We start from the raw sequence: 16,779 nt of genomic DNA, 5'->3' as shown, positions 1-16,779 counted from the left end.
AAGCAGCTCACTTGATTGGCACCCCATCCACCACCTTCAACATTCACTCTCTTCACCACTGATGCACAGTGGAAGCAATGTGTACCATCTACAAGATGCACTTCAGCAACGCACCAAGGCTCATTCGACAGCACCTCTGCTGTCCCACATCTGCTAGGGCTCTGGACGCAAAGGCCACTGGTTGCAGGTGACTTACTTGTTTCCTGCATAAGGACTGCACTTAAACTGGAATTGGTGGCTGCAGCCTCCTTTTCGCATTTGTCATCCCAATCCCACTTTCCCCCTTTCCTTAATAGTCTCAGCAGGGCAGCCAGGATCACAGCAAACCCCTCAAATAATTCCTTATAGTATCCTGTCAGTCCCAAGAAAGATCTTTGGGCTGTCAATGAATCGGGGCAGGGCAATTCCTGTACTCTTTCTCTTTGCTTCATCTATCACATACTCTGCAGGTGGAATAGTCAGTCCCAAGATCTGGACCTCCTTTTTGTCCTATCTGTCCCTTTCCCAGATTCACTTTAAAACCCACTGCCTGGAACAACTCCCCTAGCTCTACTAACAGGTCTCTGTGTTCCTTATCACTCCCAGAAAATAACAGTAACTCGTCTACATACTGTTTCAGTTGATCTTGGCAACTGAACTCCTGCACACGTGTTGCCAATGGTGTAAAATCGAGGGGCTGTTATGGAATCCCTGGGGAAGACATGTCCAGGTATACTATTGTCCCTTGAATGTGAAGGCAGACTTATATTGGTCCTCGAGGTCTGGGGGAATTGACCAAAAGCCGTTTGCGATGTCTAGGACAGTGAATACAGTAGCAGATCTTAGAATATCACTAATCAGGTCCGCCACTGCTGTTACAGTGGAGGCACAAGCTGGAATATTATTGAGTACCCTCCAATCAGTGATCATTTGCCAGGAACCATCAGGTTTATTAACTGGTCAAATTGGGGAATTTACATGGGTGCCTAAGGGTCTCAATAGTCCCCATTCCACTAGGGATGCTACAGCCTTTTCCCTATGGGCAGCACAGTGGTGCAGTGGTTAGCACCACAGCCTCACAGCTCCAGCGACCCAGGTTCAGTTCTGGGTACTGTCTGTACGGAGTTCTCCCTGTGACCGCGTGGGTTTCTGCTGGGTGCTCCAGTTTCCTCCCACAGCCAAAGACTGATAGGTAAATTGGTCATTGTAAATTGCCCCTAGTGTAGGTAGGAGAATGGTGGGGATGTGGTAGGGAATATGGGATTGATGTAGGATTAGTGTAAATGGGTGGTTGTTGGTTGACACAGACTCAGTGGGCCGAAGGGCCTGTTTCAGTGCTGCATCTCTAAAATTTAAAAAAAATAGTCTTTCTCTGCTTCCTTCAGGAAAGGGTATTGTTTCTATGGTCAGGACATGGTGTCTCCCTCTACCCTGACTTCTACCTCAGTCATTCATCCATAATCATGCATGTGAATGGTGAAGGCTTCCCTATTTTCTTCCACCACAGTCCTATACATTCCTGGTGTCCTGGGTTGTCAGAGTTTAGAATCATAGAGCCCTATCGATGTCATAATCCAAGCCTCACCGTGGCATGGAGGATAACATCTCGTCTGCTTCATCTGTACCGCCGCACAAACAGTTATTATGCCTGTCTACCACAGCATTGTGAACCAACATCCAACCTGTCCCTAAAACTACCATCTCAGGTTGGTCCCATCTCGCTAAAACACATGTCCACTTTGTTTGGAGGGATCCCACCTTAAAATGTAAAGGCTTGGAACCCCTTCACCTAATGCATTGCCAGTAAATCCCCCCTCCACAAAGGATTCTCCCGAAGAGCATGGAGAATTCAAAAGAGAAGATGAATTTACTATCGTGCTTGATGTTCTGGTGTCTACTAAATAATTCCCTTTATTTCCCTCCATGGTAATATCTATACATGGTCTATCGTACTCACTGTACCTGAGGAGACATAGGGTACTATGCTGGGTGTGGCCCCTACATGCTGAACTTCCCAGGACCCGCTCTCTCTGGGCAGCATGGACCTGACCCTGGAGATTATTTTCATGTTGACATCATTTCATAACTCTTTGTAATTCCTGGTAACTAGGGGCGCTTAGGTAGAGTGTTCCTTGAGTTTGGGTCCCCTGGCCCTTCCTTGGTTTCCTATTCTCTCGGGTAAAATGTCCTCTTCCCCCACAGTTGGAGCAAGCAGGGACAATCTGCATCCCCCAGGTTTAAAGGGCTTCCCCTCTAGCTTCCACCTCTGTGGGCCCTGTCCTTCATCTCACACAGCTTCCCTTTTGATTTATAGTTCCTGTGTGTTGTTTATCTCCCTGCCTCACCTCGACTCATGGGGTAATTCTCCTCAATTGCAATCTGCCAGGGCAGACTGTAGGTAAGGTAGACTATGGGAAATCATGGTGCACAACTAATGGTTAAACACAAATTTTAGCAGCACTCCTCGAGTCAGCTCTCCCCCCATGGCCAAATTGTATGTTGCCCATAAGCGGTGAGCATTGACCCCCTGCTTTATGCTATTCAGTTGCTGGAATGAATCTCCTTTATCTTCTCCCAGTATCTGATAAACACATTGTTTCATATGATTTGAATCTTCCTGATGCGTTTTGGTCTTGAGCGGAAGGCCACGAGAAATTGAATCTGACTGTTCATTTCCTCCTTCCAAGCGTCACTCTTCCTATGCTTGTCTATACATACAAGTTCTTTTTCTCTTTAATTTTGAAAATTCTAATAGAATCATGCAGAAGCAGATGCCTCTGATCTTCTGCTCTCTGCTCCAATCAAACTGGTAGTTTGCTAGCATTCTCCTTAAAATTAACCCTAAAATCAAAACATATGCATCCATCCATCTATCCAAAATGAACCCTACTGTTTCCTCTGTCAATCAAAATCTACACAGTCGTTCATCCAACTATCTAGCTATGCAAACAAAATTGAGCCCCAAAACAAGAGTGCTATGATTGATGACATCACAACTAGTTCGGGCAAATTCTTTGTACAGTAGATGAAAACAAGAAAAAAGAAATAAAGACTTGTACTTGTATTATGCCTTTCACAACCACAGGACACTCCAAACCACTTTACTGTCAATACTTGTTTGAAGTTGTAGTATAGGGCACACAGCAGCCAGTTTGTGCACAGCAAGCTCCCACAAGCAGCAATATGATAACCAGATAATCTGCTTTTCTGATGTTGATGGAGGGATGAATATCGGCTAACGGATAATTCCCCTGCTCTTTTTCAAAATCATACCATGGGATCTTTTATATCCATCTGAGGGCAGATGGGGCCTCAGTTTAATGTTTCATCTGAGACGGCATCTCTGACGTTGTAGCACTCCCTCAGCACTTGACCTGATTCAGAGGCAAGAGTGGCCACAGCTGAGGAGGATGTTGCTTATTGAGCTTATTGAAGTGCTTAAAATAAGGAGGGGAATTCACAGGGTAGTGAGAGGATGATTCCTCCCTCCCACCAGAACATCCAAAGGGAAGGGACAAAATCTTACACTTCAAACACGTTAGAAGGAAAGACCTCATACAGGGAGCACACTGCTTCAGAAGCTCATCGATTTAACATCAACTGAAATACTTAAAAAGGGAGGTTTATACTCAGAATGTGAAGGTATTGAACAATGTGGAGAAAAGACTGGAGCTATGTGGGTAAAGATGGCAGATTCCCTTCCCTGAAGGGCATTAGTGAACCAGTGGGGTTTTTAAGGACAATCCAACAGCTGCACTGCCAATCTTTACTGGTGCCAGCCCACAAATTACAGATTTCCTAAATTCAATTTCACAGCAACAAAAAGTTGTATTTATATAGTGCCTCTATCATAGCAAATCATCCCAAAGAGAAGAGAGGGGTAGAGAGGCTGAGAGGTTCAGGGAGAGAATTAGAGCCTAGATGGCTGAAGGCATGGCCACCAATGGTGGAATACATTGGAGGGTTGCAGGGCAGGAGGAGATTACGGAGATTGGGAGGGGCAAGGCCATGAAGATATTTAAGCAGTATCAGGCCAATTTTCCACTTGCTAACCCACAGGATCTGCAACACCCCTAACATGTGTCTGGTTATGATGGACTAGAAATCAAAACTGGGATCTTTATGGTATGTAGGGCCCTGCTGTTTATGCATGCAGCTGACAGGGTGTCAAGGAATGGTAGACATAACGTGTAATGTGGGGCTGTCTGAACGGTTCTCTCTGGCACTCTTTTTCTAGTCCCGGCGTGCCCTACTGAAACTGATGATTGACATTGCTGTTCTCCTGGGAGCTGACACCACCACAGCTCAGGCTGACATGGAATCTGTGCTGGAGTTCGAGACTGAGATAGCAAAGGTCAGTGAAACAGCACATCATCCAATAATGAGCCAGCAGACTTTTCAAGGTAGTTTGGACAGGCATCAGAAACATTTTGCACTTTTTGTAAAAATGCACCAAGTAGCATAGAAGTGATGAGCATTCCATTGTTTGAATTGGAAAGGTGGCTAATATATTACACATTGCATGTGGCATGATGCTCTTAGCACACTGCACGCTGCGTATTGCATGTTTCCCTTAGCACGCTGAACGCTGCACACTGTGTATTGCATGCTGCCCTTAGCACATTTCGGGGCTTATTTTGGTGAAAGGGTGAAAGCAGGCGCTAAATAGATGCTGTGCTAATAAGACGCCGGTTTAAAAGTCTGCTTTTAGCTCGCATTTTTGGTCCTAATTACTCATCATTAAAATTTTAATTTGCCTGGAGGCACTAAAACAGACACGTCTGGGTTTAGCAATCAAGCAGATTAGACACAATTTCTGTGGAGCAGTATATGTGGGCTCTTCGCACCCACTCCACTGGAGGTGTGCAGTGCTCTGGCTGACACACAGTGCCGGGTTTCAGGATGGTTCAGGGACTGAGGGAGAGGCTCACAGGTTCTCAGACAGGACACTGGAGGTCCAGAGGAGGAGGGATGCCCTGTACCCACAGTGGGGAAGAAGTCTACCTCCCCTCCTGTCGCTCTCTCCTGCAGCAGCTGCTGCTGCTCTGCCTGGCCTCAGGTGCTCCTCCCATTCGTTCTCCAGACCAAGGTGAACCCATCGCAAGACGCCCATGATCAAACACTCTCTTTCTCCTGGAGATTCCTGTAAGGTGTCCAATAAGGTAGAGTAGCACAGCACTCACTCTCTTTAGGTGAAGTTCTCAGAGAAATTCTAGAATAAATATAGAGTGTTGGTGAACTCTTGATAAAATGTCCCAATGTGTTTCAAAAGTCCTCTTCTCACCTCCAGCAGCAAGAGGACAGTAAAGGCTGATATACTTTTGACTAGTGCTCGATATCTTCTGCAATGAGTCCAATCAGCTATTCGCTGTTAGGAGAGGGCGTTAGGCCGAGTGCTAGACACCAAAATACCATGGCCCATGATCAATACTGCAGACAGTTGTTCCCAGTGCGCACTTCATCTCCTCTACCAAGATAGCCTCTTGTGTTAAATGTAGGATAAACCATTTCATCTTGTCCAACTCGGAGGCTCTTTAGCAGCTAAGGTATCCAGGGCCAATTGCCCTCTACATGATATCTTAACACACTACATATCACACATTACGTGATAGTTTAACACACTACATTACACACGTTACATGATAGTTTAACACACTACATTACACACGTTACATGATACCTTAACACACACTGCATATCACACGCTACATGATATAAATAAAAGCAAAATACTGCAGATGCTGGAAATCTGAAATAAAAAGAAGAAATGCTGGAAATACTCAGCAGGTCTGGCAGCATCTGTGGAGAGAGAAGCAGAGTTACATGTTACATGATACCTTTAACATCGAATCGACAGCACAGAAACAGGCCATTCGGCCCAAATGGTGAATGCCAGTGTTTATGCTTCACATGAGACTCTTCCCACCCCTCTTCATTTAACCCTATTTCATATCCTCTATTCCTTTTTCCCTCATGAGTTTATGTAGCATCTATACTATTTGCCTCAACCACTCTTGGTAAAGAATTATTTTCCTGATATCCCTGTTGGATTTATTAGTGATTATCTTATATTAATGACCTCAGGTTTTGGAATCTCCCAAAAGTGGAAGGATTTTCTCTACATCTACCCTATCAAACCCTTTCATTACCTTAAAGGCCTCTATCCAGTCACCCTCAGTCTTTTTATAGAGAAAAGAGCACCAGCCTGTGCAGCCTTTCCTGATACGTATATCCACAGGCTTGGAGGGCCGAATGGCCTGTTCCTGGGCTGTACTGTTCTTTGTTCTTTGTTCACTCAGCTGTGGTATCATTCCAGTAAATCTTTTTTCCACCTTCTCCAGGGTCTCTATATCCTTTTTATAACATGGAGCCAAGTACTCCCAGTTTACCCAAGATTCTGTATGAGTTTAACATGTCTCTGCTTTACAATTCTATCCCTAGATATGAACCCCAGTACTTTACTTTTTTTTGACTTGATTAACCTGTATTGTTGCTTTTAGTGAGTTGTGTATCTGTGTCCCCAGATCCCTCCATTCAGACTCTTATTTTCCAAGGAGTATGTTGCCTTCTTATTCTTCCTACCAAAACACATCACTTCACACTTAACTATAGTGAAACTGATTTGCCAATTACATGCCCATTCTGCAAGCGTATTAATGTCTTCCTGTATAATATATCCTGTATTGCAGTCCTCCTTTGCATTAACTACACCACCACGCTCCCCCCTCAATTTGGTGTCAACCAAAAATTTTGAAATTGTGCTTCCGATTTCAGAGTCCAAATTATTAATACAAATGGTGAACAAAAGTGTCCCAGCACCAATCCCTGTGGAACACCACTTCCTACCATATGCCAGTCTGAGTAACTACTTTAATCCCCTACTCTTTGTTTTCTGTTGCATAGCAAGCTTACTGACCACATCACACACTACATGTTACACAATATCCTTAACTTGCTATGTAAGTGACGTTACATTAAGTTCTATTAACTTTACATAACACACATTATATATTACTCAGTGCAAGCTATACGTTGCACAACCCATGTTACATAATGCAGGTTACCACAATATAAATTACACAATAAACATACATCACAGTACACATTACACATGCTACAAATCACACACGTTACATATTAATTATTGCACAACTCCTGTCTCACGTTACATATTCATTTTCAGTCTGATTTACACTACACAGATTTAACATTAGTGCAAACTGAAATGACATTCCATAGGGAGTAAACCTGTTAACGCACTCTGAGTCCTGTGTGGTATAATGTGTATTTTGTAGTGTGCGTGTTGGCTAATGTGTATCCCAGGTGAGCTCATGGTTTCAGGTGGGAGGGAAGAGGAGTGTGTATATGTTGTGAGATACAAGTTATTAATATTGGGTGGGACAGGCTGGATGGACTGGAGGGACCGTACCTGTTTGTCATTGCTCATCATTGTATAAAGTGCCTTGTACATGTGTCTTGTCTTGTACATGTGTATTGTGTAACATGTATAATGTATAGTGGACAATGTATATAGATTAATGTTCAATGTACTGTGTATTGTATATATATAATGTGTAGCGTGTAATCAATAAAGTATAGTTAACTTGTTGTCTGCCACAGCACTCAAATCTTCAGGAAGCAGTCAATAACCACTCTCAAATCTCACTTCCATCCTACCACCAACACCCACTCATGCTCTGCACCTGAATTCTGTGCACCAAGGAGGCAGTGGCATTGTGGTAATGTCACTGGACTAACCCAGGCTAATGCTCTGGGGACATGGATTTGAATCCCAGTGAATTCAATTAATAAATTTGGAATTAAAAGCTAGTTTAATGATGGCCATGAAACCATTGTCGATTGTAGTAAAAATCCATCTGGTTCACGAATGTCCTTTAGGGAAGGAAATTGCTGTCCTTACCTGGTTTGGCCGACATGTGACTCCAGACCCACAGCAATATGTTTGACTCTGAAATGGCCTAGCAAGCCACTCAGTTGTACCAAATTTCTAAGAAGTCTAAGAAAAGGAATGAAACCGGACGGACCACCCGGCATCGACCTAGGCACCGGAAACGACAACGGCAAACCCAGCCCTGTCGACCCTGCAAAGTCCTCCTTACTAACATCTGGGGGCTTGTGCCAAAGTTGGGAGAGCTGTCCCACAGACTAGTCAAGCAACAGCCTGACTCACGGAATCATACCTTACAGACAATGTCCCAACACCACCATCATCAGCCCAGGGTATGTCCTGTCCCACCGGCAGGACAGACCCAGCAGAGGTGGCTGCACAGTGGTATACAGTTGGGAGGGAGTTGCTCTGGGAGTCCTCAACATTGACTCCAGACCCAAAAAGGTCTCATGGCACCAGGTCAAACGTGGGCGAGAAAACCTCCTGCTGATTACCACCAACCGCCCTCCCTCAGGTGATGAGTCAGTATTCCTCCATGTTGAACACCACTTGGAGGAAGCACTGATGGTGCCAAGGGCACAGAATGTACTCTGGGTTTTTTAAAATTCATTCATGGGATGATGGACGACGCTGGCCAGGCCAGCATTTATTGCCCATCCCTAATTGCCCTTGAGAAAGTGGTGGTGAGCTGCAGTCCATTTGGGGTAGGTAGACCCACAGTGCTGTTAGGAAGGGAGTTCCAGGATTTTGATCCAGCGACAGTGCAGGAACGGCGATATAGTTTCAAGTCAGGATGGTGTGTGACTTGGAGGGGAACTTGCAGGTGGTGGTGTTCCCATGCATTTGCTGCCCTTGTCCTTCTAGGTGGTAGAGGTCACGGGTTTGGAAGGTGCTGTCTAAGGAGCCTTGGTGCATTGCTGCGGTGCATCTTGTAGATGGTACACACTGCTGCCACTGTGTGTCGGTGGTGGAGGGAGTGAATGTTTGTAGATGGAGTGCCAATCAAGCGTGCTGCTTTGTCCCGGATGGTGTCGAGCTTCTTGAGTGTTGTTGGAGCTGCATCCATCCAGGCAAGTGGAGAGTATTCCATCACACTCCTGACCTGTGCCTTGTAGATGGTGGACAGGCTTTGGGGAGTCAGGAGGTGAGTTACTCTGACCTGCTCTTGTAGCCAAGGTATTTATATGGCTACTCCAGTTCAGTTTCTGGTCAATGGTAACCCCTTGGATGTTGATAGTGGGGGATTCAGCGATGGTAATGCCGTTGAATGTCATGGGGAGATGGTTATATTCTCTCTTGTTGGAGATGGTCATTGCCTGGCACTTGTGCAGCACGAATGTTACTTGCCACTTATCAGCCCAAGCCTGGATATTTTCCAGGTCTTGCTGCATTTCTACACGGACTGCTTCAGTATCTGAGGAGTCACGAATGGTGCTGAACATTGTGCAATCATCAGTGAACATCCCCACTTCTGACCTTATGATTGAAGGAAGGTCATTGATGAAGCAGCTGAAGATGGTTGGGCCTAGGACACTACCCTGAGGAACTCCTGCAGTGATGTCCTGGAACTGAGATGATTGACCACCAATAACCACAACCATCTTCCTTTGCGTTAGGTATGACTCCAGCCAGCGGAAGGTTTTCCCCCTGATTCCCATTAACCTCAGTTTTCCTGGAGCTCCTTGATGCCATACTCGGTCAAATGCTGCCTTGATGTCAAGGGCAGTCACTCTCACCTCACCTCTTGAGTTCAGCTCTTTTGTCCATGTTTGAACCAAGGCTGTAATGAGGTCAGGAGCTGAGTGGCCCTGGCGGAACCCAAACTGAGCGTCATTGAGCAGGTTATTGCTAAGCAAGTGCTGCTTGATGGCACTGTTGATGACACCTTCCATCACTTTAATGATGATTGAGAGTAGACTGATTGGGCGGTAATTGGCCGGGTTGGATTTGTCCTGCTTTTTGTGTACAGGACATTCCTGGGCAATTTTCCACATTGCAGGGTAGATGCCAGTGTTGTAGCTGTACTGGAACAGCTTGGCTAGGGCCGTGGCAAGTTCTGGAGCACAGGTCTTCAGTACTATTGCCAGAATATTGTCAGGGCCCATAGCTTTTGCAGTATCCAGTGCCTTCAGTCGTTTCTTGATATCACGTGGAGTGAATCGAATTGGCTGAAGTCTGGCATCTGTAATGCTGGGGACTTCAGGAGGAGGCCGAGATGGATCATCAACTTGGCACTTGTGGGTGAAGATTGTTGCAAATGCTTCAGCCTTATCTTTCGTACTGATGTGCTGGGCTCCCCCATCATTGAGGATGGGGATATTTGTGGATCCACCTCCTCCAGTTAGTTGTTTAATTGTCCACCACCATTCACGGCTGGATGTGGCAGGACTGCAGAGCTCAGATCTGATCCATTGGTTATGGGGTCGCTTAGCTCTGTCTATCGCATGCTGCTTATGTTTGGCATGCAGATAGTCCTGGGTTGTAGCTTCACCAGGTTGACACCTCATTTTGAGATATGCCTGGTGCTGCTCCTGGCATGCCCTCCTGCACTCTTGATTGAACAAGGGTTGGTCTCCTGGCTTGATGGTAATGGTAGAGTGGGGGATATGCTGGGCTATGAGGTTACAGATTGTGGTTGAGTACAATTCTGCTGCTGCTGATGGCCCGCAGCACCTCATGGATGCCCAGCTTTGCATTGCTAGATCTGTTCGAAATCTATCCCATTTAGCACGGTGATAGTGCCACACAACACGATGGACAGTATCCTCAATGTGAAGGCGGGACTTCGTCTCCACAAGGACTGTGCGGTGGTCACTCCTACCAATACAGTTATGGACAGAAGCATCTGCGACAGGCAGATTGGTGAGGACGAGATCAAGTATGTTTTTCCCTCGTGTTGGTTCCCCCACCACCTGCTGCAGACCCAGTCTAGCAGCTATGTCCTTTCGGACTCGGCCAGCTCGGTCAGTAGTGGTGCTACCGAGCCACTCTTGGTGATGGACATTGAAGTCCCCCACCCAGAGTACATTTTGTGCCCTTGCCACCCTCAGTGCTTCCTCCAAGTGCTGTTCAACATGGTGGAGTACTGAGTCATCAGCTGAGGGAGGGCGGTAGGTGGTAATCAGTAGGAGGTTACCTTTCCCATGTTTGACCTGATGCCATGAGACTTCATGGGGTCCGGAGTTGATGTTGAGGATTCCCAGGGCAACTCCCTCCCTACTGTAGACCACTGTCCCACCACCTCTGCTGGTGGGACAGGACATACCCAGGGATAGTGATTGCAGTGTCTGGGACATTGTCTGTAAGGTATGATTTTGTGAGTATGACTATGTCAGGCTGTTGCTTGACTAGTCTGTGGGACAGCTCTCCCAACTTTGGCACAAGTCCCCAGATGTTAGTAAGGAGGACTTTGCAGGGTCGACAGGGCTGGGTTTGCCGTTGTCGTTTCCAGTGCCTAGGTCTATGCCGGGTGGTCCTTCCGGTTTCATTCCTTTTTATTAACTTCGTAGCGGTTAGGTACAACTGAGTGGCTTGCTAGGCCATTTCAGAGGGCATGTAAGAGTTAACCACATTGTTGTGGGTCTGGAGTCACATGTAGGCCAGATCATGTAAGGACAGCAGATTTCCTTCCCTCAAGGACATGGGTGGGCGACTTCAATGTTCATCACCAAGAGTGGCTCGGTAGCACCACGACTGACCGAGCTGGCCGAATCCTAAAGGACATAGCTTTTGGACTGGGTGTGTCGCAGGTGGTGAGGGAACCAAAAAGAGGGAAAAGCCTACTTGACCTCATCCTCACCAACCTACCTGTCACAGATGCATCTATCCATGACAGTATTGGTAGGAGTGACCACCGCACAGTCCTTGTTGAGACGAAGTCACGTCTTCGGATTGAGGATACCGTCCATCATGTTGTGTGGCACTATCACCGTGCTAAATGGGATAGATTTCAAACAGATCTAACAACTCAAAACTGGGTATCCATGAGGCGCTGTGGGCCATCAGCAGCAGCAGAATTGTATTCAACCACAATCTGTAACCTCATGGCCCGGCATATCCCCCACTCTACCATTACCATCAAGCCAGGAGACCAACCCTGGTTCAATGAAGAGTGCAGGAGGGCATTTCAGGAGCAGCACCAGGCATACCTCAAAAAGTGGTGTCAGCCTAGTGACGCTACAACACAGGACAACATGCATGCCAAACTGCATGAGCAGCAAGTGATTGACAGAGCTAAGCGATGCCACAACCAACGGAGCAGAGCTATGCTCTGCAGTTCTGCCACATCCAGTCATGAATGGTGGTGGATAATTAAACAACTAACTGGAGGAGGTGACTCCACAAATATCCCCTTCCTCAATAATGGGGGAGCCCAGCACATCAGCATTTGCAACAATCTTCAGCCAGAAGTGCCGACTTGATGATCCATCTCAACCTCCTCCTGAAGTCCCCAGCATCACAGAAGCCAGACTTCAGCCAATCTGATTCACTCCACGTGATATAAAGAAATGGATGATGGCACTGGATACTGCAAAGGCTATAGGCCCTGACAACAGTCTGGTAATAGTACTGAAGACTTGTGCTCCTGAACCTGCTGCGCCCCTAGCCAAGCTATTCCAGTACAGCTACAACACTGGCATCTACCTGGCAATGTGGAAAATTGCCCAGGTATGTCCTGTACACAAAAAGCAGGACAAATCCAAGCCAGACAATTACCACCCCATCAGTCTACTCTCAATCATCAGTAAAGTGATGGAAGATGTTGACAGTGCTATCAAGCGGCACTTGCTTCGCAATAACCTGTTCACTGACAGTTTGGGTTCCGCCAGGGCCACTCAGTTCCTGACCTCGTTACAACCTTGGTTCAAACATGGACAAAAGAGCTGAACTCCAGAAATGAAGTGAGAGTGACTGCCCTTGACATCAAGGCAGCATTTGAGTCAGTGTGGCAATAAGGAGCCCTAGCAAAACTGGAGTCAATGGGAATTGGGGAAACTATCCACTGGTTGAAGTCATAACTAGCACAAAGAAAGATGGTTGTGGTTGTTGGAGATCAATCATCTCAGTCCCAGGAGATCACTGCAAGAGTTCCTCAGAGTGGTATCCTAGGGCCAACCATCTTCAGCTGCTTCATCAATGACCTTACCTCCATCATAGAAGTGAGGATGTTTGCTGATGATTGCACAATGTTCAGTACCATTCACAACTCCTCAGATACTGAAACAGCCCGTGTAGAAATGCAGCAAGACCTGGACAACATCCAGGTTTGGGCTGATAAGTGACAAGTAACATTTGAGTGTCACAAGTTCCAGGCAATGACCATCTCCAACAAGAGAGAATCTAACCATCTCCCCTTGATATTCAATGACATTATGATTGCTGAATCCCCCACTATCAACATCCTAGGGGCTACCATTCACCAGAAACTGAACTGGAGAAGCCACATAAATACATTGGCTACAAGAACAGGTCACAGGCTAGGAATCCTCCTGTCTCCCCAAAGCCTGTCCACCATCTACAAAGCACAAGTCAGGAGTGTGATGGAATACTCTGCACTTGCCTGGATGAGTGCAGCTCCAACAACACTCAAGAAGCTCGACACCATCCAAGACAAAGCAGCCCGCTTGATTAGCACCCCATCCTTCATCATTCACTCCCTCCACCACTGAAGCACGTGGCAGCAGTGTGTACCATCTACAAGATGCACTGCAGCAACTCACCAAGGCTCCTTCGACAGCATCTTCCAAACCCGTGACCTCTACCACCTAGAAGGACAAGGGCAGCAGATGCGTGGGAACACCACCATCTGCAAGCTTCCCTCCAAGCCACGCACTGTCCTGACTTGGAACTATATCGCCATTCCTTCACTGTCTCTGAGTCAAAATCCTGGAACTCCCTTCCCAACAGCACTGTTGGTGTACCTACCCCACATGGACTGCAGCAGTTCAAGAAGGCAGCTCACCAACACATTGTCAAGGGCAATTAGGGATGGGCAATAAATGCTGGCCTAGCCAGTGATGCCCACATCCCATGAACGAATAAAAAAAATACAGTATGAGGAACTGTACACATCTCTCAGTTGAAGAGCATTTGTGACATATGCCTGAGCTATCTGCCTGATGAAAGGTACCGTCGAGTAGCTGTAACTAGGCAGCTCCTTTAAGTGTGCCACCTTCTGCACCTGATCCATGGTCCAGGGGGTACTGTCCATAACTTCCATCGTCTTTCTCTGGGAAGAGGGTCTTGCAATTCCAAACAGGGCACCCCTTCACTGCACTACACTTCTGCAGCAACATCTCCACTCCACTATCCTGCAGATGTCATTCACCTGCCCACACATCTCCATAGGTTTGTCTCATCTATTTTATTTGGCCACCTGTAGCTGTATGTCCCACTTCATTTGGCCGCCATTAAGGATCTACCTTCTCACCAAATGTTTGCTGCAGCAATGCAGTAAAATTCCACACTCACCTCCCCTGCTGTGTGTGATCGCCCAGATGTCGAGCACATTCCAGGTCAGGAGCAGGTGTGATTAGGCTGAGTCCAGAAGTTTTACTGAGATTGGCAATGCTCCATGGTCCATGGGCAGGGGTCTTGCCCACTGCCAGTCTGGTAATACTGGCCAAGTAATATAGGAAGCACAACAGCCAATTTGAGCACAGCAAGATCCCACAAACAGCAATGTGATGAATGACCAAAGAATCTGTTTTAGTGATGTTGGTTGAAGAATAATTATGACCCGGGTTCGATTCTGGGTACTGCCTGTGCGGAGTTTGCAAGTTCTCCCTGTGACCGCGTGGGTTTTCGCCGGGTGCTCCGGTTTCCTCCCACAGCCAAAGACTTGCAGGTTGATAGGTAAATCGGCTGTTATAAATTGCCCCTCGTTTAGGTAGGTGGTAGGAGAATGGTGGGGATGTGGTAGGGAATATGGGATTAATGTAGGATTTGTATAAATGGGTGGTTGATGGTCGGCTCTGACTCGGTGGGCCGAAGGGCCTGTTTCAGTGCTGTATCTCCCTTGCTCTTCTTCAGAATAATGCTGTGGTATCTTTTACAACACCTGAGAGGGCAGACAGCATGTTTGTACAGCATGCACCTCAGGAGATATACATTACATACCATGGGGGATATACACCTAGTAATGGAAGAGAGATGTAAAGTATACCTGAGGAGATATACAACACATATCACAGGATACATACACTAAGTAATACAGGAGAGATACATCATGTGCCATAGAAGATATACATGATGTATCACAGAAGATATACACCATGTAATATGGGAGAAATAAACCAGGTACTATCGGAAATACACACTTGTACCACAGGAGACATATACCACATACTGTAGGAGAGATACACAGCATACTGTTGGGGATATACACCATATACCTCAAGAGATATACACCATGTAACACTGGGGAAATATGGTCTTTCCAAAATATGGTCTTTCCTGTATTGTCTACATCCTAAGAGCAAATTCATAAAAGGCCAAACTTTTGTTGTCTCCTAAAATACAAGCAAAATACTGCAGATGCTGGAAATCTGAAATGAAAACAAAGAAATGCTGGAAATACTCAGCAGGTCTGGCAGCATCTGTGGAGAGAGAAACAAAGTTAACATTTCAGGTCAGTGACCTTTCATCAGAACAGTTCCAAAGAAAGGTGACAGACCTGAAACATTAACTTAACTCTGCTTCTCTTTGCACAGATGCTGCCAGACCTGTTGAGTATTTCCAGCATTTCTTTGTTTGTTTATCTCTGTTGTCTCCTGTTGCATTTTACACTCACTGCAAAACAGTATTCAACAAGAGTGTAATTTCAGAGTGTTGATAAAAAGCACACAGGCCAAGTGTCTTCAGTATTTATTGACACAAATATTAGTGTCCCGTGTGAACATGATATTATATCTGCTGTGTCTGAGTAGACTGCCAGTTACAGCTCCATGCAATTTGCACCTTGCAGATCCTGGTTCCAAACAGCAACAGGACCAGTGAGGCTCTGTACAATAAACTCAGTGTACTCCACTTGCAAAAGGCCATTCCGCAGGTACGTGAGGAACAGCTTCCAGTACGAATATGCTGATACTGTATTACACGGCAGTGGGTATTAGTGAGGAGGAAATGTGCTGACGTCTGTTTCCACAACAGACAGGTTCAATTTACCAAAGCAACACCATTAACATTCCTCACAGGTGCAGTCAGGTATGGGATCCTGTCGTTCCCCAGTCCCTGAACTCCACTGAATGACTGAATTCCTGCTTCATCAACTGCCAGGCTGGCTCACACCAAATTTTTAAAGTCGTTTTAATAGAGCTTTGAGACATGAAACTGAAGGAAGCCATTTCAGACATGTGCATTGGACTAGGCCAGACACTCAGGAGCCTCTGCTCTCCAGTCATCATTATCAAATAAATCAGGAGGATTTTATAATCCAGTGCATTATAGGACCTCGCAGTTGATGCTTGTGAAAAAGAATACTACTGTCTGAAAATTAAAGATTTCATTTCACAGTGCGACGCTCGATTTTTATCAATTCAGTTGGAACTGATTGAGATTGACTGCCAGTGTACAGACCCCATTCGATCTCCACCCCGCCCCCCACTCCCAGTGTACAGACCCCATTCGATCTCCACCCCGCCCCCCACTCCCAGTGTACAGCCCCCATTCATTCATTTCACCCCCCCCCCACTCCCAGTGTACAGCCCCCATTCATTCATTCCCCCCCACTCCCAGTGTACAGCCCCCATTCATTCATTCACCCCCCCCACTCCCAGTGTACAGACCCCATTCAATCTCCCCCCCCCCACTCCCAATGTACAGCCCCCATTCATTCTTCCCCACTCCCAGTGTACAGCCCCCATTCATTCATTCCCCCCCCCACTCCCAGT

The 16,779-nt window shown here is 46.3% G+C and overlaps 1 protein-coding gene across 2 annotated transcripts in view; it reads left to right on the top strand.

The window, feature by feature from the left end:
- The window catches only part of phex (phosphate regulating endopeptidase homolog, X-linked), a 183,949-nt gene that overhangs the window by 113,072 nt on the left and 54,098 nt on the right, over positions 1-16,779 (top strand). Inside the window, exons 7-8 of one of the 2 annotated variants that reach the window (XM_068040119.1) lie at positions 4,217-4,333; positions 15,855-15,938. In XM_068040119.1, the coding sequence (XP_067896220.1) occupies positions 4,217-4,333; positions 15,855-15,938 (201 nt within the window). The remainder of the gene's footprint in view (positions 1-4,216; positions 4,334-15,854; positions 15,939-16,779) is intronic. The other variant, XM_068040120.1, reaches the window with a different exon arrangement.

Source organism: Heterodontus francisci, chromosome 10 (genome assembly GCF_036365525.1).
Source record: "Heterodontus francisci isolate sHetFra1 chromosome 10, sHetFra1.hap1, whole genome shotgun sequence".
NCBI classification, from domain to species: domain Eukaryota; kingdom Metazoa; phylum Chordata; class Chondrichthyes; order Heterodontiformes; family Heterodontidae; genus Heterodontus; species Heterodontus francisci.
Note: the sequence above shows the minus strand (reverse complement) of the source record. Positions and strands in the feature narration are given on the sequence as shown.